Source organism: Eretmochelys imbricata, chromosome 25 (genome assembly GCF_965152235.1).
Source record: "Eretmochelys imbricata isolate rEreImb1 chromosome 25, rEreImb1.hap1, whole genome shotgun sequence".
NCBI lineage: Eukaryota > Metazoa > Chordata > Testudines > Cheloniidae > Eretmochelys > Eretmochelys imbricata.
Window position 1 is genome coordinate 17191327 of NC_135596.1, and position 27748 is coordinate 17219074.

The 27748-nt window shown below is 45.1% G+C and overlaps 1 protein-coding gene across 2 annotated transcripts; it reads right to left on the reverse strand.

Moving 5' to 3' along the window:
• Positions 1–8117: 8117 nt before the first annotated feature.
• TMEM38A (transmembrane protein 38A) lies at positions 8118–27377 on the reverse strand. 2 transcript variants are annotated; one of them, XM_077805379.1, is made up of 6 exons: positions 27176–27377; positions 12977–13133; positions 12244–12428; positions 11472–11559; positions 11239–11356; positions 8118–10374 (listed from the first exon to the last, which is right to left on the reverse strand). In XM_077805379.1, exons 1-6 carry the CDS (start codon positions 27297–27299, stop codon positions 10168–10170), a joined length of 879 nt encoding a protein of 292 aa, XP_077661505.1. In that variant the 5' UTR covers positions 27300–27377; the 3' UTR covers positions 8118–10167. The 2 variants fall into 2 exon arrangements, with proteins under 2 accessions (XP_077661505.1, XP_077661506.1); XM_077805380.1 differs by lacking the exon at positions 27176–27377 and adding an exon at positions 23000–23050.
• Between the last annotated feature and the right edge of the window lie 371 nt (positions 27378–27748).

A 27748-nucleotide genomic window follows, 5' to 3' on the forward strand; every position in this document is an offset into this window, starting at 1 on the left:
GGTTCGCGTCCTGGAGTCTCTGATGCCAGCACACCACTCTCCCAGATGTGGAGTCTGTTTCTCTGCTGATTCTTGGTGCCTGGGTCATGCGCTCTAGGGAGCATTACGGGCACAAAGGGAAAAGACTGACATGTACAGTCAGGTTTGCCACGTGTTTCCTAGTGTAAGTCACTTGCCTGTTTTCAGCTGTCTTGCAGCTGCAGTAGGACAGGCTGACTAGGCAAAATAAACTCCTGAAATGACGATCTCAGAAAACACTGGAAGAAGAGGAGGCCAAGGCAAGGAGAAGCCCAGCAGTGAGGTGGGGCAGCATTCTTCCATTCAGGTTATTGAGAATAGGAGGAAGAGAAGCCATTTGAAGAGAGATGTCAGAGGAGACAGGAAGAAACAGGCGCAGATTAGATTCTATGTATCAGAGAGGCAGGTTCCTAGGAGCTGGAGTCCCAGCCCCTCATTCCTTGGGTAGGGCTCACTGAGAAGGAAGAGTGCTTGGCAACTGGAATGAGGAGAGAGGCACTTGGAATGGGAACCCTACGAGAACTCACCCTTCACCCCCACATGAAAAAAGAGAGACTCCTACAATTAATTTTTTTTTAAAAACAGTCTTTAAAGTAAACACAGTGAAAGGTGCCAGAGTGGGCTTCCTCTCACTGAGCCAGCCTGTACGCCTCACCAAACATACCTCTCCATTGCTGGGAACCTTCCAGAGGTGAAAGTAAGCCAGTTCGGTCCGGCATACTGGCAAGAGCTAGTGTGCCGTACCAAACCGGCTTCCCCAGGCAGCGATTTAAAGGTCCTGGGGCTCCCAGGAGCAGCTGGAGCCCCGGGCCCTTTAAATTGCTACCAGAGCCCTCAGGTAGCGAAGGCGGCCGGGAGCCCCGGGGCTCTGTCGGCAATTTAAAGGGCCCGGGGCTCTGCTGCGGTAGCGGCGGCCGGGAGCCCCTAGCTCTTTAAATCACTGCTGGAGCCCTCAGCCAAAGCTGCTACCCCGGGGCTCCAACAGCAGGGCTCGGGCGGCGATGTAAAGGGCTCAGGGCTCCAGCCGCCGCTGCTGCCCCGGGCCCTTTAAATCTCTGCCACCTCCAGCAGCGGGGCTCCAGCGGCGATTTAAAGGGCTTGGGGCAGTAGCAGCGGCAGGAGCCCCGAGCCCTTTAAATCCCTGCCGGAGCCCTGGGGTAGCGGTGGCGGGGCACTGGCAGTGATTTAAAGGGCCCAGGGCTCCCAGCTGCCGCTACTGCAGCAGAGCCCTGGGCCCTTTAAATGGCCCCCAAGGCTCCCAGCCGCCTCAGCAGCTAGTAGCTCCGGCGGTGATTTAAAGGGCTGGGGCTCCCAGCTGCCTCTACTGCAGCTGGAGCCCCTGGCTCTTTAAATCTTGATTTAAAGGGCCCCGCCCCCTTCTGGTCGAGGCCCCGCCCCCTTCTGGTCGAGGCCCCGCCCCCTTCTGGTCGAGGCCCCGCCCCCTTCTGGTCGAGGCCCCGCCCCCTTCTGGTCGAGGCCCCGCCCCCTTCTGGTCGAGGCCCCGCCCCCTTCTGGTCGAGGCCCCGCCCCCTTCTGGTCGAGGCCCCGCCCCCTTCTGGTCGAGGCCCCGCCCCCTTCTGGTCGAGGCCCCGCCCCTGCTCAGGACTCTGGCGTACCAGTACATCCTTTAAGTTACTTTCACCCCTGGAACCTTCACTTATTCCTGGTCTCCATTCCTTAGGCTCATCCTTCTGCTGCTGAATTGGGTCATCCAGGGGCTCCTGAGTTCTCGGCTCATGGAGGGAAGTGAGCAGCTAGGTGCTGGACAGGGCCAGCTCCAGCTTTTTTGCCGCCCCAAGTGGCAAAGGAAAAAAAACCAAACCAAGCCTGGTTGAGCTGCCGCCAAAGTGCCACCGAAGAGGAAGAGAGGGACTGCAGGGCCCGCTACCGAATTGCTGCCGAAGACCCAGACGTGCCGCCCTGACGGAGTGCCGCCCCTTTCTGTTGACTGCCCCAGGCACCTGCTTCCTTCGCTGGTGCCTGAAGCCGTCCCTGGTGCTGGAGCAGGCTCAGGGCTGGGGGCAATCTTCATATTGCTGAGAAGCCATTTGCAGATGTATTGGGCATCCCAAGCCTGCCTCAAAGGTTCCAGGGAGATGAGCTTTAGAAGAGGCTGACAGAGCAGATGTCTCTGTGTCTCTGCACTTCACTCTGTGAAGTTTGTTTGATCTTAATTGTCCTCCTTAAGAACCCCAAACTGGGCTGTTTTGTAGAAGTCTGAACCAGGGAGAGTGTATGTGAGAGAGAGAGGCTGTGAGGTGGAACGAGCAGAGTCTGCTCAGCGGTTTTACAAGGAGATAGGTAGGGCATACCAAATTCATGGTCCATTTTGAAAATGGACTTTTAAAAATCATAAATTTCATATATTTAAATCTGAAATGTCATGATGTTGCAATTTTAGGGGTCCTGACCCAAAAGGGTGTTGTGGGGAGTGTTGTAAGATTTTTGTAGGGGCGGGTCTCGGTACTGCCACCCTTACTTCTGCGCTGCTGCTGGTGGCCACCCTGCCTTCAGAGCTGAGCAGCCACAGAGCAGCAGCTGCTGGCCGGGAGCCCAGCTCTGAACACCACCGCCAACAGCAGTGCAGAAGTAAGGGTGGCACAGTATGGTATTGCCACCCTTAGTTCTGCGCTGCTGCCTTCAGAGCAGGGCCATCTGCCAGCAGCCGCCACTCTCTAGCTGCCTAGCTCTGAAGGCAGCAAGACCGAAGCAAGGGTGGCATAGGATGGTATTGCCATCCTTACTTCTGCGCTGCTCCTGGCATCCTGGCAGGGTGTTACCTTCAGAGCTGGGCACCTGGCCAGCAGCCACTGCTCTCCAGCCACATAGCTCTGAAGACAGCACAGAAATAAAGGTGGCAATACCATGTCCCCCCACCCCCCACAATAATCTTGCAACCCCCCGCACCGCCTTTTTGGGTCAGGACCTTCTGTTTGAGAAACACTGATTTTCCCCATGAAATCTCTATAGTATAGGGTAAAAGTACACAAAAGACCAGATTTCATGGGGGAGACCAGATTTCATGGTCCGTGACACATTTTTCATGGACATGAATTTGGTACAGCCATAGAGATAGGATAAGTCCCATAGAAAGATTATAAAAACGGGGCACAATTTCTTGGCCTTGCTCACCTCACCCAGTAACACAACCTCCACCCCAGTAATTTACATGGATATGTCTATGTCCACATGCTTGGTGACACTGTCAAAAAATTTGAATAGATTGGTGAGGCATAATTTCCCTTTACAAAATTCATGTTGACTCTTCCCCCAACTTATTGTGTTCATCTATGTGCCTGATAATTCTGTTCTTTACTATAGTTTCAACCAATTTGCCCGGTATTGAAGTTAGGCTAACCAGCCTGTAATTGCCAGGATTGCCTCTATAGCCTTTTTAAAAAATAGGCAGTACATTAGCTTCCCTCCAGTCATCTGGTCCAGAGGCTGATTTAAACAGTAGGTTACATACCACAGTTAGTAGTTCTGCAATTTCATATTTGAGTTCCTTCGGAACTCTTGGGTGAATACCATCTAGTCCTGGTGACTTACTACTGTTTAATTTGCCAATCTGTTCCACAACATCCTTTACTGACACCTCAATCTGGGACAGTTCTTCAGATTTGTCACCTAAAAAAAATGGCTGAGGTCTGGGAATCTCCTTCACATCCTCTGCAGTGAAGACTGATACAGAGAATTCATTTAGCTTCTCCATAACAGCCTTGTCTTCCTTGAGTACTCCTTTAGCACCTTGATCGTCCATTTGGCAGGCTTCCTGCTTCTGATGTACTTAAAAAATGTTTTTGCTGTTAGTTTTTGTGTATTTTACTATTTGCTGTTCATATTCTTTTTTGGCCTGCCTCATCACACTTTTACATTTGAGTTGCCAGAGTTTATGCTTCTTTCTGTTTTCCTCTGTAGGATTTGACTTCCTATTTTTAAAGGATGTCTTTTTGTCTCTAACCGCCTCCGTTTAGCCAAGGTAGTTTTTTGGTCCTTTTTTTTTTTTTTTTTTTTTTTAAATGTGGGGTATTGTGATGGGGTTTACACCCCACACAGGCATGTAAGGGGTTAATGGAGGCTGACTGGCCCAATTAACCTAGTACATTGAATGCCCTGGTTAGAGGATCAGGCTTACCTGTGCAGGAGCAGGCAGGCCCTGTATAAAGCCAGGTAGCTGGCTGCAGAGAGGTAGGGCTGCAATTAGGAAAGACTGCAGGAAAATAGCCACTCTGGGTGGAGGGAGTTGGAGGCTGGCAAACCTGGGGCAGGAAGAAGCTAAATAAGTAGGAAGAAGCCCAGGAATAACAGCAGCAAGGCATAGGACTGTACATGGGCTGTAGTTGCTTGTTATATGGTCCCTGGGCTGGAACCCAGTGTCAAAGGCAGGTCTGGGTTCTCCTACCAGCCACTGGGGAGTGGCAAGGGTATTGGAGATGCTAGCAAGCAGGTCTGGAAAAATTCCCTGGAAAGGCAGAACCTTAGTGACCTGCCTGGAGGGTCATGCCCGGAAGAGGAGATGGCAGGTCTGGGAGCGAGCAGGGCTGTGGAGAGAGACAATATGAGGGAAGATGCCACTGGAGGAGTGTATGCCTGGCAGAGCTAAAGGCACTGCAAGTGGTGAGTGAACACATTACAGGTATACATATAGTTTGGGCCTCTGTTACGGTGTTTTAAAATAGTTTCCATGGAGCTTGCAGGGATATCACTCTAACTGTTCCTGTTAATTTCCCTTTAACTAGCTGTCTCACTTTTGTGTAGTTCTAATTTTTGAAATTAAATGCTATTGTGGTGGGTTTCTCTGGTATTTCTCTTCTCCCCCCTGCCCCAAATGTTAAATTTAATTATATTCTGGTCACTATTGCTGTGTGGTTTATCTACATTCACCTTTGGGATCAGATCCTTTGCTCCACTTTGGACTAAATCAAGAATTTCCTTTATCTTTGTGGGTTCCAGGACTAGCTGCTTCAAGAAGCAGTCATTAATGGTGTCTAGAAATGTTGCCTCTGCATGCCACCCTGGGGTGACAGTTACCAGTCAATATGGGGATAGTTGAAATTGCCCATTATTAATGGGTTTTCTGTTTTTGTAGCCTCTCTAATCTCCCTGCGCATTTCACAATCACTGTCACCATCCTAGTCAGGTGGTTGGTGGTATATTCCTACTGCTTTACAGCCTGATGTATCCACAGACACCTGAGACAAAATCAGTCTCATGGTGAGCAAGTCAGTAGCTCCTCAGAGAGGCAAGTTTGAACTCTGTGTGAAGATCAGCAGTCTCTGCTTTGCCTGCTAAGGACAAATTGCCTTAGTTGCTTGGTTATTGCTCTGTATTTCCCATAAAGATGAGATAAGTTTGTATTAAAACAAACACACTTTGTGGGAATCTTGGAAAAACCTTTTTTTCTTTCAGGATTTCCTAATTTCTTACTGCTTTGGTATAAGGCCAAAACAGGCTGCTGAGGGAGGGAAAATTCTTACTGCAGCAAGGAATATAGGAAATACTATATTGGGTCAGGCTAGTCTGTGGTCTAGTCTAGTATCCTGACTCTGACAGTTGCCAGAACCCGGTGTATCAGAGGGTGGTACAGTAGGCATAGGTAGCTCTAGTTCTGAGCTGAGTTCTCACCACACTCTGAAATGATACTCAGTACCTGTCTAGTGGTTTGCCTCTTCAAAGCACCATGCAACCATTAAATAGTCAGCAGAAGGAAGTGGCAGGATTCTTTTTGTCTGGGACTTCGGTCTACAGTGAACAAAACACTGGGAAGTGTACAAGAGGGAAATATCCATTATTGCCAGGGAAATGGACTGGATAATCTAACCTCCAACTCTACCTTCTGGGATGTTTCATTCATGTTGAGTTCACATTGGGGTTACTATCTGGACAGAGTTTGAAAGAATATACATACGTGCAGTCAGCAATAGTAAAAGAAATCGAGAGGGCAGGAGCATTTGCCAATCGGGGGTTGTTCTCCGATGTATTGGCTTTTGCCTTTTCCCCTGCAAGGTCTTTGGTGCAGGAATTCTGTATTTTGTTTGACTTCCCCTTTTTGTATTGTAAAGAGCCATGTCCACTTATAGAAATAATCCTAGGATTTTCTTTCACACAAAATAAGGGCTTTTTACAGCTTTTACATCTCCTCTATGGAAACAATCTGAGGGCAAAAACCAAAGACCCCTTATTCTGCCCTTTTGATTAAAGAGAAAATGGAAACTTGTCTATCAATAGGAAATATTCAGAAGGGCGATTATGAATTGCCAAAAAGTCTCTGCCATCTCCAGCAGGCAGGATGATTACACAAGACCAGTGCCTCTTTGCAGATTGAATCTATTACATTTAGATATTTCTCACGAGAGTTAGCATCAACAAAGTTATCAGATCAGAACATCTTTTGAGGCAGTGACATCTGTGCTATGAAACTGTTTGCCCTGGCAGGCCCACTCCTGCCCCAGCACTGCTGCATGGCTTGGAGTTGGGAATGTTCAGCACTGCTAGGACAGCAATGGACACTGAAACACTTCAGAATTTTACAAAGTAACTGAAACTTCCACCTTCATCTGCCTGCGAGTCCCAGCCAGCACCACACTCTGAGCACATTTTACTGATAAGTTCAGCATTTTCTGTGGATGTGATGGGAGAGGACAATTGTTAAAACCATGTTGTTTTTGTTAAACGGTAGGTTTCAACACATGCAGCAAGCCTCATTCTTCCCTCCTCACACTGACCTTTCCTCTCCTGGCTCAGGTCCTAGGAACAACTCGGATCTAACCGATCATTGCAGCTTATCTTGACCAAAGGACTGATGCCCTGAGCAAAAGATATGATTACCCAGAGGTCAAAAATATTAAATCTTTTAAGGACTTCTCTTAGGAAGAGAGAGATGGATTCACAAGGCTGGAAGTGATTGGCCCTATGCAGGTCTTCATTTGTTTAAAAGCATTGCAGGCAGTTGGATTGTACTGAGTTGTTCTCATCACTCACATTCTTGTGCCATGACTGTGAGTAAATCAAACAATCTCTCCGTAGGACTTCATGGCTGTTACTGTTACAAGAGTCAAAACCAGACACGTCTCCTCTTATAGTCCTAAAGTAGCCATGGTTTATACAGGATGCCCCAGTGGGCTACCAAAAGGTGGGGGCAACCCTGAAGGGCCACTTGTTCCTTTGTGGTAGGGTCTAGGTGTACTGCCTTCTGTAGAACCATATCTACCATCTGGGGTCAGGGAGGCCAGTGCTGGAATTATACCAGAGGCTGCCAGAGCTGAAACCTGCTCATTCAATAAAGGCCCATATGGCTCTCACCATGAAAGGCCTGACTAAATGAAATTGAGCCGCCGCCTTCTGGCAGCTGCGTTCGCCATCCTGGTCAGGGCCTGAGAAGGGTCCTTTGAAGGCCTGAAGACTCTACTTTCTTATAGAGTACGGAACATGTAGTGTAGGTCTTATCAAAGAGCATCAGCCTGACTCAACTGTCCACCTTGGAAAGAGTCTTGGCACTCAGCCCTAGATAACAGCAAAAGGGCTCGTGTAGAGCAAACATGCAGGACTCTTCTTCTTGTAAGAGTCATATGGATTTATCAGCTTTAAATGCAACGACTCAATCAATCCAAACAGATTACACAGAGATGTGTATGTGCATGCACGTTTGTCCCCATTTCCATCTCCCTGCCTCTATGAAGAGAGTAAGTTTCCACTAACTCTACCAGGGAAACTAACCAGTTTTCAAAAAGTCCCCCCACCCTCCTTTCCTGAGCCCATATGATCAGCCTGAACTATGAACAACAATGGCAGTAGGTACGCACATTTCATTTAGAGCATGGACCAAATCGTAAGTATGCCTTTGGTCATGTTCAAGGCTTTAGTCTGGTTACAGAACACAGTGATGTCTTATCTACACTACACCTTAGAACCTTGTCATAACTGGGTTGGGGGCCAAGCAGGTGGTAACCACATCCCAGGAATCTATTGTAACTGGAGTGTTTCTGGGGCTGAAGCAAATCAGAGGAAAATACATGTCCCTTCTGAGCACCACTGGACACCGAGTCACTTCACAATCTCTTTATGGTGTTGATAGCTGTTTATAAAACAATAATTCCCCTTGAATCAAGCATCTCACTGAACATTAAATACATTCTGGCACACATCAGAGTAACATCAGGCGTCAATAAAACAAAATCTATTACAAGAATAGGCCTGATAGCGGTTTATTTTATTTTATAATGAGAGTGAGGGAAGGTCACAAGGATAAGGCACTTTCAAAACTAAGAACCACAGTTAATTTGACCTCCGGTGCTGGCTTTAGTCCTGTTGTACGTAGGATTTGGTTTAGGGTTATATGCACCAGCCCCACTAGGCAACTTATTTCAATTTTTAAAAATTAAAGTTTTTGGAGTAGGGATGGGGAGAGATTCTCTGAATTCTTTTCACTTATTCCCCCACCTCCAAACACACTAACCCATCCAGGCTGAGTCAGAGCAACTATTCATCAGCTGAGGATGGCAGGATGAAGTGCCACTGAAAGCTCACCCATATGCTCCAAGCACCAGTTGGGCTGCTGCTGCAGCAGCATTCCCAGCTCCTGCTGACACATGAAATTCAGAACCCAAACACACTTCATGTGGCAACAACATTCAAGGTCACACTTTTAAAAACACATTCAGTGCCTAGATTTCAAACCCTTCCTATCTAAAGTTTATCCCCAAATATTCACAGAGCGGGATGTGAAAGAATTGGCTGAATTCTCCATAAGCCATGGCTTTCCACATTCAGGAGACTGACCATTTCCTTCTTCACCCTCTAGCAAAGGCCCTTCTCTCAAGCCCACACTTGTGCTATGGTAACCCACACGCCTCCTGGGTGTGGTGTTCTGTCCCATTTGAGAGAAAGAGACTGCTCTACAGCTGTAGCTAATAAGAGTTTGGCTCAATGGGGCTGTACAAAAGAGGTTCATATTTCCTCTGCAGATGCGCTCCAGTCAGATGTTTAGTGGTGTTTTAATCAGATTTATCTGAAAACCATTTCCTGGGTTTATAAAATCTTTAATTTAAGGAAATGCCCCTCCCATCTGTGAGGAAAATCAAGCCCCCCCCCCTGCTCTGGAACCACTATGGGCTAAAATGTACTTGTGGGCCTAAGACCTTTCTCAAATGTGCCCTACTGTGTAAATACAGATTCCAAGTTCTTTTAAAAGCCAATTTCGGGCCCAATAATTTGATGCCTTAGCAATAATAAATAGCAGTAAATAATCATTTAGATTGTGCCTGTATCCATCAGGATTACAAAGTAGTTTACGGACAAACCAGTATCCAAACTCTAGGGATCATTTCACCTCCCTAGTGAAATGCAGTCAGCTCTGGGGTGGGGCAGAGAGTTGTTGGCAGTTAGAGTAAACAGCAAACAACACTACCCAACAGTGTAAGATTGTAACTGTATGAATATAGAATACTTATAGCACTTTACATCGTCAAAGCATGTGTAAACATTAAGTTAAGGAAGTGAAGAAGTTGTATCAATTAAGAATTGCAGGGGGAATTTAGATGAGAAAAATGTAATTGGCCAGGCCCATCAGGCAAAAAAATATTCCATGATAATTTGAAGCCCTATATCATGGGGTACTTTGCAAGTATGGGAACTGAAATGCATTAGCCCAGCTTCACAGGAGATAATTTACTCTTGTGCTGAAAAATCCAATTTCCATATTCAGTTGTTTCTAAGTATTTCATTTTTCCTTTCAAGGGTATCAAAAGGAATTTGAGTTGTAGGAACACAAAACAGCCCCTTCAATGATGTGTTGGGGGAGGGGGGCAGGCGGGGACAGGAGGGCGGTAGGAATTGTATAGTAACAAAATGCTGTCATGATTGCTGGTGGGCTGGGAACTTGTACCCAAACCTCAGCCTGGCACAAATTTAAAACCCCCCTGAAAATAGGGGATTAAATGTAGACCCACAGATCATGAAGCTAACAGCAGGGCGAAGCACATGGATGAAATTCATGGATCCATCTGACAGTGTCCTGGTTTCCATCTCTCTTTTGAGGTCTCAGGGAGAAGGATTGGAGGGTATGTGAGGTCACAGGTGGCTTGAAGATGATTTTGATGCAGCTCTGAGGGATTCTTCTTTGGCTTGTTCACCATATGTATCTGATCTTGCTTATTCAGCCTTTTTTGCTTTCCGTTTCCGTGTGCCTTCGTTCAGCTCCTCCTTAGATTTCGCAGGAGGGGAAGTATCATGGGAATCCTCATGGTGGTCATGGTGATTGTTGTACCCATTAGAAACAGAGCCAAAGAGTACTGGGCAGATGAAGCCTTCTATTGGAGCAAACGGCGAGGTATGTGAGTGAGTTGCAGTCATAAACACCTGTCATGCAACATCAGAGATGGGCAGTTACAGATCACATACCTCACCTGTTAAATACTAACTGGCAAGGAATATTCCTGCCCCCAGCTCCCTGAACCTTTGTAGAGAGAGTGAATATAGCTAAGTGATTTGGGTCTTCAGTGCTGGAACCCTAATCTCCCATAGCCTGTGAATAAACTGGGGGTTGAATTCTTCCAGAAGATATCAATAACAGCCTATCCTAGGAGGGTGATGCAGAGCTTGGGCAAGAGCTTGTCCTAGGGCTTCTCTTGAACACAAGTCAATGGAGTCCATAGGCTATCCTCTGCCTTACTCATTGCTAATTGTCCTTGCTGAAAATGGTATTTTCAACTCCTTTTTAAACTTAATAGAAGAGAAACTCTTACTGCCAACACCCACTGGGTAGAACTGCAGCACCCTACATGGAAATATTTGTGTGTTAGGTGAGGGGACATTGGATAGAATCTGACTGAACTAAACAAAAACGTAAAGCAGCATCCCAGAAGGGAGGGTTTTACATTAAACTGATTAACTCCTCCCATCTGACTCTTTACCCTGTGGCAATATGCACGCACACACACACCCCAGCTCCACACCAGCGTGGGGTACTCCTCCCCCAAGCTGCTGTCTCCATAATTCTGTAGCAATCCTGCCCCTGCCAACCTGACTCCATACCCCTACGGTGATACCTCCACCCCCAACCTGTCTTTGTACTCCTGCGCTGATACGCCTCCCCCAGCCTGACTCTATACTCCAGTGGTGATATGGACCCCCCAACTTAGTTATGTACTCCTGAGGCAATACACACTGCTTCTTTCCTTTGGTTGTGTAGACTCTTTAGCAGCAAACCTGTTGTAAACTCACCTTGCAAACCATCATAAACATGGTGAAGAAGAAAATGAGGTTGGCTTTAGAGATGGGGACCCAGTGAGACTGCTGCAGGGTGAAGAGGATTGCTCCATACAGACTGGCTTTTGTTGGGCTAGGAAAGAAATGAGGTCTCATTTCATACAGCACGTCAAGTAGAATTGGACAGAGTAGGAGGCACTGTTCTTGGATATGTTCTTGGTCTGAGAGAATTTAGTCTAGATACTTACAAGGTCATATGAAGAATTTCATTTGTTTCTGGCTTCCAGACTCCGCGCAGCAGCTGCTCAAAATTAGACACCAAGGCAATGCCAGAACCTGGGAAACAGTTGAAGTGGTGAAATCACCAAACAAGAAGAGCCCTGCAAAAGCACAACTTTTCCCAACCAGATGGGAACTAGGCTAGTCCTAAGAGGAATAAAAGGGTCATAAGACCCATTCCTGATTAAAATAAAATTCTAGAACCAACCCTGGAGCCAAAGCTAAACTCTTCTGTACAGCTCTGTAAAGTGTTGTCATGTAGGGGAAGGGTATCTGGTCCCCATCTCAATCAGTAGGGCTGAAACAGACTACACACCCTCTGTTAGCAAAAACGCTAAGGAAAAAGGATTTAAACCTTTTGGCATAGACAGAAACTCCCTGAAAAATATATAGGTGAGAGCCATATCTAGTGGTTACATGCATGGGACAGGGAACTAAGAGATCTTGAATCTTATCTCCAGATCTGCTACTGACTCCCAGTGTGGCCTCAGGCAACTCTCTGTGTCTCAGTTTCCCCATCAATAAAATGGGAATGATGACCCAATTTATAACTCTGCTACAAGGATTAAAGAATCTTTGTGCTAAGCATCATTATTAAGAACCCATTAGTTTCAACCCTAGCTAACCAGGTCACTATTGAGAGACCTGATGCAAGTGCCTCCGCTGCATTTCAAGACTTTCCTCTCCCTCTCTTCAGGGGCTGAATGTACCACTCATGAGTTACGGTAGCTCAGGATTTACCTTTGACCCATCCAATAACCACCATAATGAACCACCCGTGGTGGTAATGGTGGTGTGCATGGTGGACCCCAACAGCAATTTTACGAACTCTAACCACCTCCTTCATTGCCACAAAGATGAGCTTCACAGGCAGGAAGCTGACACACTTGTAGAAGAGGTTCATGGGGCAGAAGAAAATCAAATACCTGGAACAAAACCACAAAGAGTTCAAGCAATGACCCATCTGCCCCGATTGGACTGTGTAGGAGATGGAGAGAGAATAGTGTCTCTGCTGTCATTCTGAGTTACTGAGTCAAGGAGAAGGCAGTGCTGGGTGCAGCCTGCACAGAGTACAAAATCTCCTTTGGTATTAGGAAACTCAACTTTTTAGTGTCTGTTGAATTCTGCAGACACTTTACCATCATGATTGACAAAAAAGGGTACACAATTCCACTGAAGTGCTTGCGGTCACCCCAAACACCGTGTCTTTTCAGGGCCAGTGCAGTGTGTGCTGGTTTTGTAGGCTGTGCTACAGTTTAACTGAGGCATCTGTGAACCTACATTTGGGTTATTTCTGTTAACTTTAGCTCATCTCGTCAAAATGTTAGGTCATCAGATTAATTGGAAACTTAGTCCAGAAATTCAAAAGACTATTCCATACTTCTCCCTACCTAATCCCCTCCTTTTCCTAATTCACGCAAATTGGACAATGTGAGTACCCCTCCTAGGGCTGTACAAAGTGTGAAAGACTCACCATACTGCCGTGGCCAGGAGCACACTAGAGTTATTGCTGAAATAATCAATAGGAGCTTCCCCAAGTAATAGATCAGCAAGAATATAACTTCCAAAGCAATGAAGCATAGCACAAAGCCATGAGGCAACAGGGCTCCGATGGGACATCTCAATGGCTCCTGTGAAACAGATTGAAATCGAGGAAAATATAATCTACACACACATCACAACCCCAAGGCTTTGTTTTGCCGGGAGACTTGACCTGCATGCTCTCCTTCAGAAAAAGGGCAGAGAACAGTATTCATGGAAAGAAAAACTAATTTTATTGACAGATTCCCCCATTAGGCATACAATCATGAAGCAATTGGACTATCCCCAAACATAACTGATCAGCTAGGCAGAGAATAACTAAACAAGTGTATGTGAAATAAAATTACAAAGTGGAAGGGCTAACTGCTCTTCCCTCTAACTTCTGATAATCCTCAATAGCAGCAGCTGAGACTCCAGTTGTAACGCAACACATTTCAGTGCATAGATCTAGGTAGTTTTCTAAGAATTTGGTTTGCACAAAAATGCTAGTGTTCCATTGACAATAAAAGTAAATCACCACACAACAGGCTGTGATATAAGCATGTTCCACAGGAAGTGAGCCAAGTTTTATTTACAATTTATGGAGGATGGAAACTATTCTGAGCAGTATGATGAGGCCTATAGGCTCCATGCAGAACCATGGCTGGGAGTAGAGCAGTAGTGGGCTAGGGAATCCCTCCCTCTCAAGAGGAAGACCATGTTCCCAATGGAGGAACAATTTAAAAGGCCACTGGTCCCTCAGGAAAAAGGTGCGGGGAAGGAGTTGCATGAGGACACAAGGCTGATGTTGTTATGTCAGGAGTAGCAACAACTTTTGTGAAGGCTGCCCTACCAGCAGGGGCTTGAATTCTTGCTGCTGCCCTCCACTCCCCTGTGGGAGTGGAAGACTCTAAATCAGATTGATTGAACAGGCCACTAAAACACCGAGGAGAGTCTGCTAAACCAATGATCATGCCCCAGACTGAAGCAGTTCCAGACTGGTAGGCAGTAACTGGAGGAAAACAATTTGGGGTTAGCTCAATAACTGGGCTGGATGCTTTGATAAACCCGTAGGGTCCTGGGTTGGGACCTGGTGGAATGGATGGGCTTGAGTCTCTACCTTTTCCATCCCCTTGCTCCCCTATGGTGCCAGAACCTCTGGGGGAGCAATTGGATCATGTAGGCATGATTGAGGCTGCAGCTGGGATGGCAGAAACCATAAGTCTATGAACCTGATCATTAAGCTAGTTGTTGTCACTGGACTTTCCTGCTACAAGCAGTCATCCTTTCACACTAAATCCAACTGCAGAGGGGCTTCCTCTAGGATTCTATGGAATTTTACAGAATTGTGTCCTGTTTAAGATGCTGCAAGTAGAGTGTGGAGGGTGCAGTGCAAGCTCCCAAGCCAGCCTGCTTGGATGTCTTTTGCCCCCATATTTGCCATCACCATGGAACCAGAGGCTTGGTTTACCCTGAAAGATAAGTCACTAACTTGGTTCTGAGGCCTACTTAGAGATTCACTTTATCTAGCTAATAGAAGAAAAACCTTGTTTGTAGTTTGACATGAGACTAGGGTGACCAGGTATTCAGTTTTCGCCTGGAACACCTGCTTGAAAAGGAACCGTGGTTGTTCCAGTCAGTATTGCTGACTGGGCCGTTAAAAGTCCAGTTGGTGGTGCTGCAGAGCTAAGGCAAGCTAGTCTCTATCTGTCCTGGCTCCACACTGCACCCTGGAAGCAGACAACAGGTCTGGCTCATAGGAGGGGGAGGCCAGGGGGCTCTGCGTGTTGCCCCTGCCCCGAGCACAGCTCCACACTCCCATTGGCCAGGAAACGCAACCAATGGGAGCTGCGGGGCTGGTGCCTGAGGGCAAGAGCAACGTGCAGAGCTGCCATGCCTCCGCCTAGGAGCTGGACCTGCTGCTGGCCACTTCTGGGGTAGAGTGCGGTCTGTGGTGCCAGAAAAGGCAGGAAGCCTGCCTAAGCGCCCCCTGCTGCACCACTGACTGGGAGCCGCCAGAGGTAAGCCCATGCCCCAGTCCTGAGGCCCCCTCCTGCACCCCAAACCTCTCATCCCTGTCCCCACCCCAGAGCCCCCGCAAACCAGAGCCCCTCTGAGACTGCCAAAAAGGGGAATAGTTCAGCCTCTATGAATGTTGAGCATTGCCCAGTAGACTTTGGAAAAAAGGTGCCTGTTATGAACATGGTTTCTATACTTTGGACACCTGACCCACCAACTCATTTAATTCAGGGACCACTGAACAGCCAAGAGACAGTAAACCATTTTTGCTCACAACCAACTCTGATGGACTCACAGGGTCTGCTCTAGGCCCCAGTTGGTAACCAGTCTCCTGGGAGTGACCCTTTAGTGTCCCAGGCCCCTGTAATTCCACAGGGGCAGGCCCAGGGCCTCCAAGACTGGGCCTTCAGCATCAGCAATTGCTGTCTTTCTCCATGACTCCCTGCAGTAAATTCAGCCAAGCTAGAGTCCTGTGAGAGGCTTATACTGTGCCCCTTCAGGGTGCATTTATCTCAGGGAGTATTTACAGCAACACAGGCAGCCTTTAAAAAACAAGGCAACCATTTATTAATCACCTGGCTACACAATCTTATGGTGCTTATGTTAGTACAGAGACGCAGAAGTTACACTGTAGTCCATCCTGGCCAAACCAGTGCCATGATGAGCCAGCTAAGCTCTAATGGATTCCAGCTTTGGCTCTCCCCAGGTCTGGACTCCTCAGGCCATCCAAAAAGCAGCCCTTCTTCCAGTCTTCTGACGCCTTGTTCTCCAGCTCAGTTCACAAGTCCCACCTCCAGCTTCTGGGGTTTCCTGCTGTTTCACTGGGGCATCTTTTTGTCTTGCTGGACCCTCTGTTGATTTGAGTGAGGTTAAACCAGTTCTTCAATGATTCCATTTATTCCACCCAGACAGGGAGGTGACACACACACCTCCTTGCTCCTGGAACAGTGCAGGAGACACGTTAACTCCAGCAGTGCAACATACAGGGGAAACTGAGGCATGCCTAGGATTCATAAAAAAATATAGAAAATTCCCACTTCCAGTCCACTCTAGGGTGTGATGAACTGAAAACAAACAGGTGAAGAGCTCTGTGTCCTGCTACAGATTCCCCCACTGAACCATTCTGCCCTACCTGTTCTATCTGTAGTCTATTTAGTGTTAATACTTAAGTACTAAGTATAAGTATCAAGGATACTAACAAAAACCCATCTAGAACTTTATTAGCTTATTTCTAAAGCAGCCTCCAGCTAAGGTGGTTGGGTTGCTGGGCAACAACACACACTAAAAACATTCTGATCAAAGAGCTCTCTGAGAATTTATACAGGACAAAACAAGAGAGGCCATCTAGTTCAGGAAAAGGGGGGGACGCAGGGTCAACAAGCTCAGATTAAATCATCTATTAAAATAAAAATGATGAAGGTGTTTCTTAGGGGATTGCAAGGAATAGTAACGTTCATGTCCTAGGACTCAACACTGCAAAAGTCCAATCACTTGCTAGCCCTTGGCCATGACAATGAGACACAACACATGATTTTCAAGGAGGTGGTCTTAAATTTGGACAGACCTGATTTTAAGCAGGACAAGACCTCTGGTATCTATTTTCCTTGCTCCAGGTTAGGAGAAGAGATAGCAGCCTTGTTAAGATTTATATTTATTATAAAATTTTCTTCTAGATGTGTTGTAGGTATTAATTACAGAGAAGCATATTTATTAATAAAAAGAAAAGGAGTACTTGTGGCACCTTAGAGACTAACCAATTTATTTGAGCATAAGCTTTCGTGAGCTACAGCTAGCTCACAAAAGCTTATGCTCAAATAAATTGGTTAGTCTCTAAGGTGCCACAAGTACTCCTTTTCTTTTTGCGAATACAGACTAACACAGCTGTTACTCTGAAACCTATATTTATTAATGTGCTCTCTGTGCTTTCGAGACTTTGATTTGCAGGTCCCTTTCACAAGGTGTTACAATTCAACTAGACAAAATTCCTGTGAAAGTGAAGGGACTGGAATAAGAAACGCAAACAAGTCTATGGGTTTCTGCAACCTGTGTGAGATCTGAGGGGTCAGGATTGTGTAGATGAGCCCACAGAGAGCTCTTGTTCTCCCTGAATTAATCAATGTCCTATTACTCAGGACACTAACACTAAACTCTCAATAAGGGAAATGTCCCATTTCTTCTTTGCCCATATTTATTTCATAATTATACAGCCATGTAGGGCCAGAAGTTGGTTCTGTTTTGATAGTTCTACCCTATATATCTTGAAACTTTGTAACATTTTCAATGTGATAGGGACAGTGGAATTCCCTTCAATTTTTTTAAACTTTTTTGTTTCACTATGTGAATATATAAAAACAAAGCTCTATAAATATATGCACAAGATGGAAATACCATATAAATAACAATTAGGGCTGTCAAGTGATTAAAAAGTAATAGTGTGATTAATCGCACTGTTAAACAATAACAGAATACCATTTATTTAAATTGTTTTGATGTTTTGTACATTTTCAAATATACGGATTTCCGTTACAACTCCGAATACAAAGTGTACAGTGCTCACTTTATATTTTTGATTACAAATATTTGTGCTGTAAAAAGCAAAAGAACAAGTTTTTTCAATTTACCTCATACAAGTACTGTAATGCAATCTCTTTATCATGAAAGTTGAACTTACATATGTAGAATTATGTACAAAAAATAACTGCTCTCAAAAATAAAACAATGTAAAGCCTTAGAGCCTACAAGTCCACTCAGTCCTACTACCTGTTCATCCAGTCACTCAGACAAACAAGTCTGTTTACATTTGCAGGAGATAATGCTGCCCGCTTCTTGTTTACAATGTCACCTGAAAGTGAGAACCAGCGTTCTCATGGCACTGTTGTAGCTGGCATTGCAAGATATTTACATGCCAGATTCGCTAAAGATTCATATGTCCCTTCATCTTCAACCACCATTCCAGAGGACATGCGTCCATACTGATGACAGGTTCTGCTCAATTATGATCCAAATCAGTGTAAACTGATGCACGTGCACTTTCATCATCTGAGTCAGATGCCACGAGCAGATGGTTGATTTTCTTTTTTGATGGTTCAGCTTCTGTAGTTTCGCATCAGAGTGTTGCTCTTTTAAGACTTCTGAAAACATGCTCCACACCTTGTCCCTCAGATTTTGGAGGGCACTTCGGATTCTTAAACCTTGAGTTGAGTGCTGTAGCTATCTTTAGAAATCTCACATTTGTACCTTCTTTGCATTTTGTCAAATCTGCAGAGAGAATGTTCTTAAAATGAACCACATGTGCTGGGTCATCATCCAAGACTGCTATAATATGAAATACATGGCAGAATGAGGGTAAAACAGAGCAGGAGACATACTATTGTCCCCCAAGGAGTTCAGTCAAAATGTAATTAATGCATTATTATTTAATGAGCTTCATCAGTGTGAAAGCATGTCCTCTGGAATGGTAGCCAAAGCATGAAGGGGCATACGAATGTTTAGCATACCTGGCATGTAAAGACCTTGCAATGCCGACTACAAAAGTGCCATGTGAATGCCTGTTCTCACTTTCAGGTGACGTAAATAAGAAGCTAGCAGCATTATCTCCAGTAAATGTAATTGTTTGTCTTAGTAATTGGCTGAATAAGAAATAGGACTGAGTGGACTTATAGGCTCTAAAGTTTTACATTGTTTTGTTTTTGAGTGCAGTTATGTAAGGGGAAAAAATCTACATTTGTAAGTTGCACTTTCACAGTAAAGCGATTGCATTATGGTACTTGTATGAGGTGAATTGAAAAACACACTTTATCATTTTTACAGTGCAAATATTTTGAATAAAGATATAAAGGGAGCACTGTACGCTTTGTATTGTAATTTATATCAATATATTTGAAAATGTAGAAAGACACCAAAAATAATTAATAAATTTCAATTGTTCTGTTTAATAGTGCAATTTAAACTGCGATTAATTGCGATTAATTTTGAGTTAATCGTATGAGTTAACTGCAATTAATCAACAGCCTTAATAACAATTCAATATTCATTGGTTTTTTGTCCACATCTTACAAATAAACCCTGAACCTGCAGAGTTTATGCAGCGCATCAATTACTGAAGTGACTAAATAGATCAATAACCTATGAGTATTGGGGACAAACATATATTAAACTGCAAAAGTATAAGGGGATACTTTTCATGTGTAACCAGACATCCTTGTATTTTTTTCTAAGCATTTCTATAAGACAGTCTCTCTCTCTCTCCTTCCTCTTCCACCCTCCACCCAATTTAATGAAGAAGTAGAAAGCTCACTAAGCCAGTCTGTGTCTGAGGGCAGAATTGCAGATTTCTATTTCCTCCAAATAATTCTTTTGGCTACTAAAATAGTCCATTTCTTAATGATAACTGGTTATACCAACTCATCTAGCACTCCTAAAATACACAAGCTTGGAGAAGGAAAGATAGCAACACTTGGTTTTTGAGAGAGCACTCAATGTGGTGTTCCAGAACATGTGCATTTTTTAACAGGTATAGAGATGTGTAAAAGGTGGTTTATAGCTGTTTGCATCTTCTTGACAACAGTTGATTGCAACAATCTAACCTTAAACAAATGTTCTGGAGGCCAGTAGTACCTGCTTAATATCTTGTTCTGGAAGAATCTCAAGGATAAAGAATTCAAAATATCTTTCACATTAAGCCAGGATATTCTCCCAGGTTTCTGTTGTGAGAGTAAGGCTAAATTGGTGTTTGGGTTTTTTTCCCCCTCCTTACCACCCCCTACCTCCAGTATTCTTTGAAATTGAAAGGGTAATGCAAAGCATTAAGCCACCTATAAGTAATTCCTACAAAGTGACTTTTGTTTCCATATTAACATGCTCTTCTAGAGATGAGAGAGATGAAACAGACCAATTGTCCCCTATCCTTGCATGAATCCTTGAGCATAGCTGCTGAAAGAAGCAACTGTGAGACAGCAGTAGTTATTTGTTACACTGGCCTCCTTCAATTACTTGTGTATCATCCTGAATTATATATTTAATTTTTGTTTATCCTTTTTCTATGCAAATTTTCTTACATGTGGAACTGGACTTGATCCTGAGGCAGGGATTATCCCATAGTTGTGTGAGAAGAGAATTAGTAAAACGATGTTGTAATCATCTTAATGTGTTGCACGGTGCCCCATGTAGATGCAAAGATTGGATTTTTCCTTCATGGTATGGGTAGTCTCTTAAGGTAAATTACAAAAAGAGAGGGAACCAAAGGGCATAGCTAAGCTTTTTTTTCTATTTCAATCCCTTCAATTCTCTTTGTCACTGATTTAATTGAAACTCTACCAATTGCATGAAATGACTATAAATATGATCACAACTTGTGGGCCTCAGCAGACATTGACCTGATCTATTTTAATTGAAGTCTATGAACTGGCCAAGAGTTAACCCCTGGTGCAGCTGTTACTCTCTGTAGACACCAGAAGGGAATGATGGTCTGATATTTTGTTTCTGAAACTGATAGCTCTGCCACTGTCTAAAAATATGCATTGGCCTCAACCTAGGGGCCTGCTAGAACCCCTGCACCACCTGTTCGGCTCATTCATCCCAAAATAACCAATTAACACACAGCGACCCTGAAGCTTTAAGATAAGAGAAAGGGGCTATATGATTCTTTGCTTCTCCTGTGCTAGCTTTCAACTGCCCTATAGAGTGGAAAATGGGGCCAGTCTATTAAGCATAGCTGCGATTTTGCTGCTAATCAATTCCTTACTCCTAAGAACAATCTGCTGCTGCTTGTGTATCAGAAAACTTCCCTCTTCCCCCAAAGTCTACCCTCACAGACCTGTTTCTGCAGGGAAACCTTTTAAAAACAAATCCTGCAAGATGCTGTATCACCTTGAACTCATACCAGCATCCTGTGTATGGTGTTTCAACTAGTATTTACTAGTTGTCAACTACAAATTGCCAAGTACTCAGTAAGAAGCAGATTGTCAGGGCCTAACTACAATTAACGTTCTTTGCTTAAAAAAACAGGTTTTGGATGATTTATTTTACGTTTTGCTGAGCCTCAAAAACGATAGGCACAAATGCATGCCAAAAGGCGGGAAAAAAAATTCTGGGTAGTAAAGATTTTGAATGCAATGAGAAATTATTTTAAAATATTCTGTCAGAACACATCCTTCATCAAAGCTGCCCCCTCCCTGCTCTGTCCAAGTTGGGATCCTTTGAGGTGAAAGCAGTTATTACATCTGGCAAATAATTACCCAACGGGGCCCCTGTCTGCAGGGGACAGAACTGAGTTCAGTAAGTCCACTGGCAGGCCATAGAATGAAAGGATGGGAAAATTCTGTTCTGCTAAGTTAATATAATGCACCATTACCAACAAAGCCCCACTTCAATAATAATGACTGGAGCCTGCCTTAGTCAAATTATGCCTAGCCCACACTACTCAGCTATAAAGAGAACTCTCTCTCAAATATGTTTGAGACAGCTGAAAAATCAGTGAAAATAAAATAACTATGGTAGCTTTTTAGGCAGTTTCTTTATGAGTTAATGTGAACCTTGAAGTTTACATACAGCATCGCTGATCTCATCTGCCATGTAACACCATGTAATCTCACCCAAAAATCAAATAGTATATTACTATCCACGCCCTGATCTCAACTGTAGAAGTTGTGGACTGAATGATACTAGGAACATAGCAAGAGGCTACACACGCTGCTCTGCAACCCAAGCAGGTTTTTACCTGGCTTGCATACTTATATTATTTTTTAACTTTTTTTAGTCACGTCTTAAGTATTCGTCTTCGGGCTTCCTGTTGGGAGTGGCCTGTAAGTGATCAAACAAGGAAAACCACAAAGCTCTATTTACAGAGACTAAAAGCTGACTGATTCTGGATGGGGATGAAATATCCATTCAAACTGAACAATTCCTGACCCCCAGTATGCTGCCTCAAAGGCACTCCATGGAGAACTTTAAGAAAATTTATGAAGTTTACATCTCCCTTCAGTATAGGATTTTTAGGGTGTTCTGTGGACCTTCTTGGTTCTGGTAAATTTCCAAGTCATACTGCCCAGGTTTGCTGCCCTCTAGAACTGGATACTAACCAAATTACATTAAAGATGATACAGATCTCTCTTATCTGAAAAGCATGCTCTAATAACAGAAGTAATTTACAATCAAACCTTTGGTGGTGGAATTCCTGTACAAGCTAATTTAATTCCAATCCATTTACAGGCACTCTGACCTCTCTCTTTGGCACAAATAAGGATGGTGACAAGGCATGTACATGGAATGCCTGTAAAAACCAGAAGGGCTGCGTTCTACTACATCAGCTTGGTACTCCCATGACTTCAGTGAGTAGCACAGGGGTAAGCAACAGCAGAATTCAGAACATGAAGTCTAAAAATGACAGATTTAATTTCAATGCTTTTTTTTGTTGGTGGTGGTCTAAATGCTTGTTAGAGGAATGACTTGCTAGGTGGCTGCAGTGTGAAGATTTTCACACTGACAAATATCAAAATGCCTTTAGATGGGCATAGTCAACTGGCAGAGACAGACCTCTCATTTATGGTTTCTTTGAGCAATGATGTCAGCCATGGCTAGTCCATGCAGGCATAATGCAGGCAGGGGCCATGAGAGCTGCGCACACACAGATCTGCCACTGCACATTAATTCTGATCTCCAATCCTAGTGTAAACCTCAACATCTCTGCTAATCCATCTCATTCCTGATCTGCCATCCCAGTTCTGGTCTCTTACTGAGCAGAAGCTGCAAAATTTTGTGGCAGCACTGGTGGACATCAGGATGCGGCTTCAGCTGCAGTATGAACCCAGGTCTCTTATAGTAAAAGGAAAGCATACTAATTCACTCCCCTCCCATCTCCTCCCCTCCTCTCAGCACTAGCCCAGTCCAGTTAAGTAGACCTGCTGCTAAGTGGTTCAAAGGATTCATGTACTCTTCCTTCTGATTAGACTCATCTTACCAGGAAGTGACTGAGAATTCCTGTTTTTATCGTTTTATAACCAGCAAAAATTCGTTTCCAAGAGCAGATGTCCCTGCTAGTTGTCATGCTGAGCTCAAAACCAGTCAAATCAGGAACCATTTTTTTTAATGAGCTGATGGAGAAAAATGATGCTATTAATGGGAATCTTCCTTGCATCAACCACTTTAATAAGCAATCCTTGAGCTTCCCCAAAGACCTAGTACTTAACAGACTCTTCTTCTGTTAAGGGTTTTAGAGAGATTTTTATTAAGTCCTTAAAAACTACCTGTTGCACAAAGTGTGATTGATTGATTTATTTTTTGGAGAACAGTCAGTGTCACGCTGGCAAGGCTGAGGCTGCACCCAAAAAAGTATCTGTTTCAGGCTCACCACCACAGTAAAGTAGGTCAAAGGAAAAAAAAATTGGCAGATGAGATGTGAGGAGAGGCACAGTGGCAACCGCTGCAGTGTTCATAAAAGATCAGGGTTGGAAGAGACCTCAGGAGGTCATCTAGTCCAACCCCCTGCTCAAAGCAGGACCAATACGTACATGGAATCCATCAAGTAGCTCAGCAGAGGATACCTGCATCTGTTTGGAAAAACTGCTGCTCTCAATAGGGATGGTCTAAGTTCTGAGTCAGAATGAGGGCTGCACTTGATGACTTACTGAGGTACCTTCTGGCTCTGTTTGTACAATTTTTATGAAACTTTTCATTCAGATTTACTTTTACTCAAAAATAGGGCTGTTGATTAATCACACTGTTAAACAATTGACATTTATGAAATATTTTGGATGTTTTTCTACATTTTCAAATATATTGATTTCAGTTACAACACAGAATACAAAGTGTACAGTGCTCACTTTATATTTTTATTACAAATATTTGCACTGTAAAAATAATATTTTTTTTTCAATTCACCCCATACAAGTACTGTAGTGCAATCTCTTTATTGTGAAAGCGCAACTTACAAATGTAGATTTTTTTTTTTTTTGGTTACATAACTACACTCAAACAAAACAATGAAAAACTTTAGAGCCTACAAATCCACTCAGTCCTACTTCTTATTTGTCTTATCAGTTGGCTGAACAAGTTTGTTTACATTTATGGGAGATAATGTTACCCGCTTCCTATTTACTATGTCACCTGAAAGTGAAAACAGACATTCACATGGCACTTCTGTAGCTGGCATTGCGAGGTATTTACGTGCCAGATATGCTAAACATTCGTATGCCCCTTCAGGCTTGGTCCACCATTCCAGAGAACATGCTTCCATGCTGCTGATGCTCGTTTTAAAAAAGAAAATGTGTTAATTAAATTTGTGACTGAACTCCTTGGGGGAGATCTGTATGACTCCTGCTCTGTTTTACCTGCATTCTGCCATATATTTAATTTTATAGCAGTCTCGGGTGATGACCTAGCATGTTCGTTTTTAAAAAATGCTTTCACTACAGATTTGACAAAACGCAAAGAAGGTACCAATGTGAGATTTCTAAAGATAGTTACAGCCCTTGACCCAAGATTTACGAATCTGAAATGCCTTCCAAAATCTGATAGGGATGGGGTGTGGAGCATGCTTTCAGAAGTCTTAAAAGAGCAACACCCTGATGCGGAAACTACAGAACCCGAACCACCCAAAAAAGAAAATCAACCTTCTGCTGGTGACATCTGACTCAGATGATGAAAATGAACATGCATCAGTCTGCACTGCTTTGGATTATTATCGGGCAGAATCCATCATCAGCATGGACCCATGTTCTCTGGAATGGTGGTTGAAGCACGAAGGGATATATGAATCTTTTAGCACATCTGGCACGTAAATACCTTGCAATGCCAGCTGCAAAAGTGCCATGAGAATGACTGTTCTCACTTTCAGGTGACATTGTTAACAAGAAGCTGGCAGCATTATCTCCCATTAATGTAAACAAACTTGTTTGTTTGCACGATTGGCTGAAGAAGCAGTAGCACTGAGTGGACTTTGTTTTATTTTTGAATTCTCCCTCAAGGAGTTCAGTCATAAATTTAATTAAATCATTATTTTTTTTTAACAAGCATCATCAGCACGGAAGCATGTCCTCTGGAATGGTGGCCGAAGCATGAAGGGACATACGAACGTTTAGCATATCTGGCATGGCAAGGCTGGCTACAAAAGTCCTATGGGAGTGCCTGTTCTCACTTTCTGGTGACAATGCTGCCCACTTTTTATTTACAATATCTCCCATAAATGTAAACAAACTTGTTTGTCTTAGCGATTGGCTGAACAAGAAGTAGGACTGAGTGGACTTGTAGGCTCTAAAGTTTTACTTTGTTTTATTTTTGAATGCAGTTATTTTTTGTACATAATTCTATATTTGTAAGTTCAACTTTCATGATAAAGAGATTGCACTACAGTACTTGTATGAGGTGAACTGAAAAATACTATTTTTACAGTGCAAATATTTGTAATAAAAATAAATATTAAAGTGAACAGTGCTCACTTTATAGTCTGTGTTGTAATTGAAATCAAATATATTTGAAAATGTGGAAAATATCCCCAAAAATTATATAAATGGTATTTTATTATTGTTTAACAGTATGCTTAATCATGGTTAATATTTTTAATCTCTTGACAGCCCTAATCAAAAACTTATATGCAAAATGGTCTGTAAGGAGAACGTGTTCCCTTATAGATACTTTCCACTCAGAAGCTGCCATCCTTCTGATTCTAATTTCAGAAAGGAATTAGGCATGGAGAAGTAGGCAAAGTAACTGGAAATGGAAGACAAGGGAAAGACTCAAATACAGCAAATAAACCAAGATGGAGTCCTATGTGACAGGAAGCCAGGGACACTTGAGACCGTTTCATTTCTATCTAAAATTTCTGTGCAATAAGGTCTTATACCAACAGCTAATAGAGACAACCCAGGCAGGTATTATTTGGCAGCCTCTGTACTCGAATTAAATGTTTCCTCTCAATGTCTGTACAGTGCTTTGAACCATAAAGCACTGCCAAGTGCTCAGTGTTATTTCCTTGTGTTTTCACGTGCACACCTTTTTTTCCCTCTCTATATCCCAGCCAATTCAGTGCAATTCAAAAAATCATAATTGGTGTGAGGAACTATGCAGTCATTGCCATAGGTTAGAGTAGGGTAATGCCCAGGGTCTCTTGCAGTGCATTGATTGCCTACTCGGCATAGGGTTATGTAGCTGAATCTATGTTTGGTTCATATTGACTGCGTCTGACTAAGTGACAGATTACGACAGAGCAGAATACAGGCTGTCATTTCTTTCCTTTGGCCAGGCACATTTGCCATCTATGACCCTTACCCATCCCACAGGCTGGAGCCCCTCAACTCCTGTGTTCAAGATCTTTCTTAGCATGCCAAGTTACACAGGTCTTGCCCAAGTTAAACCATAGGAACCCTGAGTGTCCCACTCATCGGAGTCTAACCCGTATCGCTCTAGGACAGAGATTCACAGTCCTTTAGCCCTATCTGGCATTGTTGTCCAGACCTGCTTCAGGGATGGGATACTACATAGTATGAGGCCGTCTCTTTCCTTTCTCCCAGTGCTGTTAACTCTATATTCGAGTTTGTTGTTTCTAAGCTTAGTGGGCATCTGCCTAGTTTGTGTATTTCACGGGGAGCGAGGTATGCGCAAGGGAGACGCTTCTGTGCAGGGCTCTACAGAGCAGTTCCTCCGCTTGCGATTTCCGATCTCTCTCCCGGCCCGAGGGCAGTGTGGTGTCCCTCGCCACCCCTCCCCCGGCCCGCTGCGTGGCAGGGGCTATTTTCTGAAGTCGGCGATCGCTTACCCGACCTGCTTGTCCCCGACCGTACATAGACATAGACACGGCCTGTGCTGCACCCCCGGGGGAGGGGATCCCAAGGGGCACGGGGAGGGGAGGAAGAGACGATGGGGCAGTCGTGGGTAGAAGGCTGTGGCAGGGCTGATGGAGGGGAACAGGGGACCCCCCGGGCCAGCTGGAGGGTCTGGGGCAGCCTGAGGGGGATCTGGGGATGGGTGACCCCCATAAGCCCCGAGGCAGCCAGAGGGAGAGGAACCCCCCTTTCTGCGCTCCCTGGAAAGCGGGCCCCAAGCAGCCGCCCAGCCCCGGCGGGGCCCCTGGCGAGGGCGGGGTGTCAGGCGCAGGGGCGCAGGCAGCCCGTGCCCCCCGAGACCCCGTCCCCGCACTCACCTGGCTCGTACGCTAGGCAGAGGATGGAGACGATGAAGTAGCCCAGCTCGAAGAGGGGGAAGACCGGCACCCGGGCGAAGGCGGCCGCCAGCTCCCCGAGCTGCAGGGCCCCCGCGAGCTCCATGGCCGCAGCCTCCGCCCACCGGGGCACAGAGCGCGGCTGCGGAGCCGGGCAGCGCCCGGAGCCCAGGGCCCTGGAGCGCCGACCCACCGCCGGGCTCTGCCTCGGCTCGGAGCCGCCCACCCCAGTCGGGCCGCCCCCGGGCCCGCCTCCTCCGCTGCCCTGTCCAGCCGCCGCGCTCTCGGCTGCAGGGCCAGCGCCTCCCGCCCCGGGCACAGACCTGGGCACAGACCTCCCCCCCGGCCAGCGCCTCCCGCCCCGGGCACAGACCCCCCCCCCGGCCAGCGCCTCCCGCCCCGGGCACAGACCCCCCCCCGGCCAGCGCCTCCCGCCCCGGGCACAGACCCCCCCCCCCCGGCCAGCGCCTCCCGCCCCGGGCACAGACCCCCCCCTGGCCAGCGCCTCCCGCCCCAGGCACAGACCCCCCCCCCCGGCCAGCGCCTCCCGCCCCC

Bases quoted from the DNA above. Each gene is read 5' to 3' on its own strand.
- TMEM38A (XM_077805379.1), bottom strand. From the start codon at position 27,299: ATGGAGCTCGCGGGGGCCCTGCAGCTCGGGGAGCTGGCGGCCGCCTTC. The intron at 13,134-27,175 runs GTGAGTGCGGGG...TCTGTTTCACAG, and splicing joins CTGCCTAGCGTACGAGCCAG to GAGCCATTGAGATGTCCCAT. The intron at 11,560-12,243 runs GTAAATCCTGAG...ACTGTTTCCCAG, and splicing joins GGTTATTGGATGGGTCAAAG to GTTCTGGCATTGCCTTGGTG.